Source organism: Arachis duranensis, chromosome 2 (assembly GCF_000817695.3).
Source record: "Arachis duranensis cultivar V14167 chromosome 2, aradu.V14167.gnm2.J7QH, whole genome shotgun sequence".
NCBI classification, from domain to species: domain Eukaryota; kingdom Viridiplantae; phylum Streptophyta; class Magnoliopsida; order Fabales; family Fabaceae; genus Arachis; species Arachis duranensis.
In genome coordinates, this window is record NC_029773.3 from 63,408,415 (window position 1) to 63,411,024 (window position 2,610).

A 2,610-nucleotide genomic window follows, 5' to 3' on the forward strand; every position below is an offset into this window, starting at 1 on the left:
ATTATACAATGGATCATTATTGCTCTGTTCACCGTTACCTCAGAATTATTTGAAGTGGATATCAATGATCTCCTCACTATGTCATGCCATCCTTTTGCTTAGGTATGAGATCACCTCTCCGAAGTTTGAGTGGTTGTCCATGTGAATCCAACACCCAATCCGTGCCTATTCTGCATAAGTCACTCACCACATCCACATATCTTGGGTTATTTTCAACCCTTTCTTCATAGCTAGCTCGTTTGAACTGTTTTGCCTTGACCTTTAGCACCCTGTTGATGGTGTCCGGGCTAAAATCAACAGTCACACCTCTTACATAACTCATGTATGGTTCTTCATCATCATATTCTCTTATCACATTAGTGTAGAACTCATGGATGAGAAGCATGCTCACTTCTTGAGGTTGGTTACAGAGAAGCTCCCATCCCCTTTTCCTGATTATTTTTTGTATTTCAGGGTATTCATCTTTTCTTAGCTTGAAGGGTAACTCCGGAACAACATCTTTGCTTGACATCCAACTAAAGATGCGCTCATTATGCTTGGATTTGAATCTTCTTTCATCAAAGGTGTCTTGTCCTTCATCTCCTCTCCTATCCCTTGATGATGAGGCCATTGACATTCACTTGCAAGGGTTGAATCTTCCACACCAAACTTAGATGAATGCTTGTCCTCAAGCACAAGGAAAATGGTTGTGAATGGAAGAGATATATGACAACAATGTGACTTAGGCAAGCTAGAAAATGATGGTGAGGGGAGGTGGAGTGTTTCGGTTATGTGAAGAGATGTAGTGCTTCATGAGTTTTGTTGGGTAAAGATTAGGCCTATGGCGAGAATATGGGAAACATGGAATGAGTTGGAGGTGTAGTGTGACTTTGGGTGATGAAATGGGGCTATGGGGGGTAGAAGGATGAGTGAGGAAAAGTGAGGTTTGATGAATATGGTTGAAGTATTTAAAGTGAAATTTGGTGGGGATGCATGGTTCTAGTGACTTCCGTGGTGAGATGCATGGTTCTAAGGGTTCGGTCATAGCATGGGGAGCATGCTTCCTTGTGCCCAATGCATGTTGAGTTGTTTTTCCCCATGCACAAAGTTCAAGACTCATGTGACTTTCCCTTCCTTGTGCATCCGTGACCTCCTTCCAAGATTCTCCATCACTTCTTTCTTTCTTTCCTGCAACAAAATTCCAAAAGCTTGAGATTCTTAAAGTGACATTACTAGCTAACAACTTATGATGATATTCCTATGCAAAATTGACTAAGCAAAAATTAAAATTTATGAATTGATTCCCTAATCTATTTTTTCTAGCATTATTAATGTAAGTAAAGACACCAAACTTAGTTTGTGATTAAGTGTTCTATGGAATTAATTCCAAAGATAGCCACACCAAACTTAGTATTTTACCTACATTATATGCTATTTCAACGTTCTTTTCTGAGATTCTTAAAGTGACATTACTAGCTAACACTTATGATGATATTCCTATGCAAAATTGACTAAGCAAAATTTAAATTTATGAATTGAAGACACCAAACTTAGTTTGTGACTAAGTGTTCTATGGAGTTAACTCCAAAGATGGCCACACCAAACTTAGTATCTTACCTACATTGTATGCTATTTCAAGCTCTTTTTCTCGGTTTTTTTTGTATAAAATGAAATCTCTTATTATTGACTACTAAAGCATAAAAATAAAAGAGAACTCCTGTGCATGGGTTGCCTCCCATGAAGCGCTTGTTTATTGTCCTTAGCTTGACACTGCAGCTTCTTTGCTCATGTTAAGAGTTGCACACTCTCTTCCTTGCTCTAAGGGCCACCAAAATAGTGCTTCACCCTATGTCCATTAGCTGTGAAGGTTTGCTTTGAGGCTTCATCAAGTAACTCAACATAGCCATGAGGTGATACTTTGGTGATGGTGTATGGACCAGTCCATCTAGACCTCAGCTTCCCAGGGAAGATTTTCAATCTTGAATTGAATAACAACACCTTTTGGCCTGGTTCGAATGTTCTTTGAGAGATCCTCTTATCATGCCATCTCTTTGCTCTCTCGTTGTATATTTTGGCATTTTCATATGCCTCCAATCTGAACTCCTCAAGTTCATTGAGTTGTAGCAACCTCTTCTCTCCTGTTGCTTGAGCATCTAAATTCAGAAGTTTGGTGGCCCAAAAGGCCTTATGTTCAAGCTCCATAGGGAGGTGGCATGCCTTTCCATACACTAGCTGAAATGGAGATTTTCCTATGGGTGTCTTGAAGGCTGTCCTATATGCCCAAAGTGCATCATCCAGCTTCCTAACCCAATCCTTTCTTGTTGTTCCCACAGTTTTCTCCAAGATCCTTTTTAGCTCTCTGTTGGCAAGTTCAGCTTGCCCATTGGTTTGTGGGTAATATGGTGTGGCCACTTTGTGAGTAACACCATATTTGTGGAGTAAAGAATTTAGTTGCTTGTTGCAAAAATGGCTTCCCCCATCACTTATAAGTCCTTTGGGCACTCCAAATCTAGTGAAGATGTTCTTCTTGAGGAATTGCAAGACCACGATGGTATCACATGTGGTGGTGGCTATTGCTTCAACCCATTTGGAGACATACTCTACTGCTACCAAAATGTATTTGAATGTGTA

The 2,610-nt window shown here is 40.0% G+C and overlaps 1 protein-coding gene across 1 annotated transcript in view; it reads right to left on the bottom strand.

The window, feature by feature from the left end:
- Positions 1-1,797: 1,797 nt before the first annotated feature.
- Positions 1,798-2,610, bottom strand: part of LOC107474249 (uncharacterized) — a 4,590-nt gene continuing 3,777 nt past the window's right edge. Inside the window, exon 3 of the mRNA XM_016093849.1 lies at positions 1,798-1,957. Within this exon, the coding sequence (XP_015949335.1) occupies positions 1,798-1,957 (160 nt within the window). The remainder of the gene's footprint in view (positions 1,958-2,610) is intronic.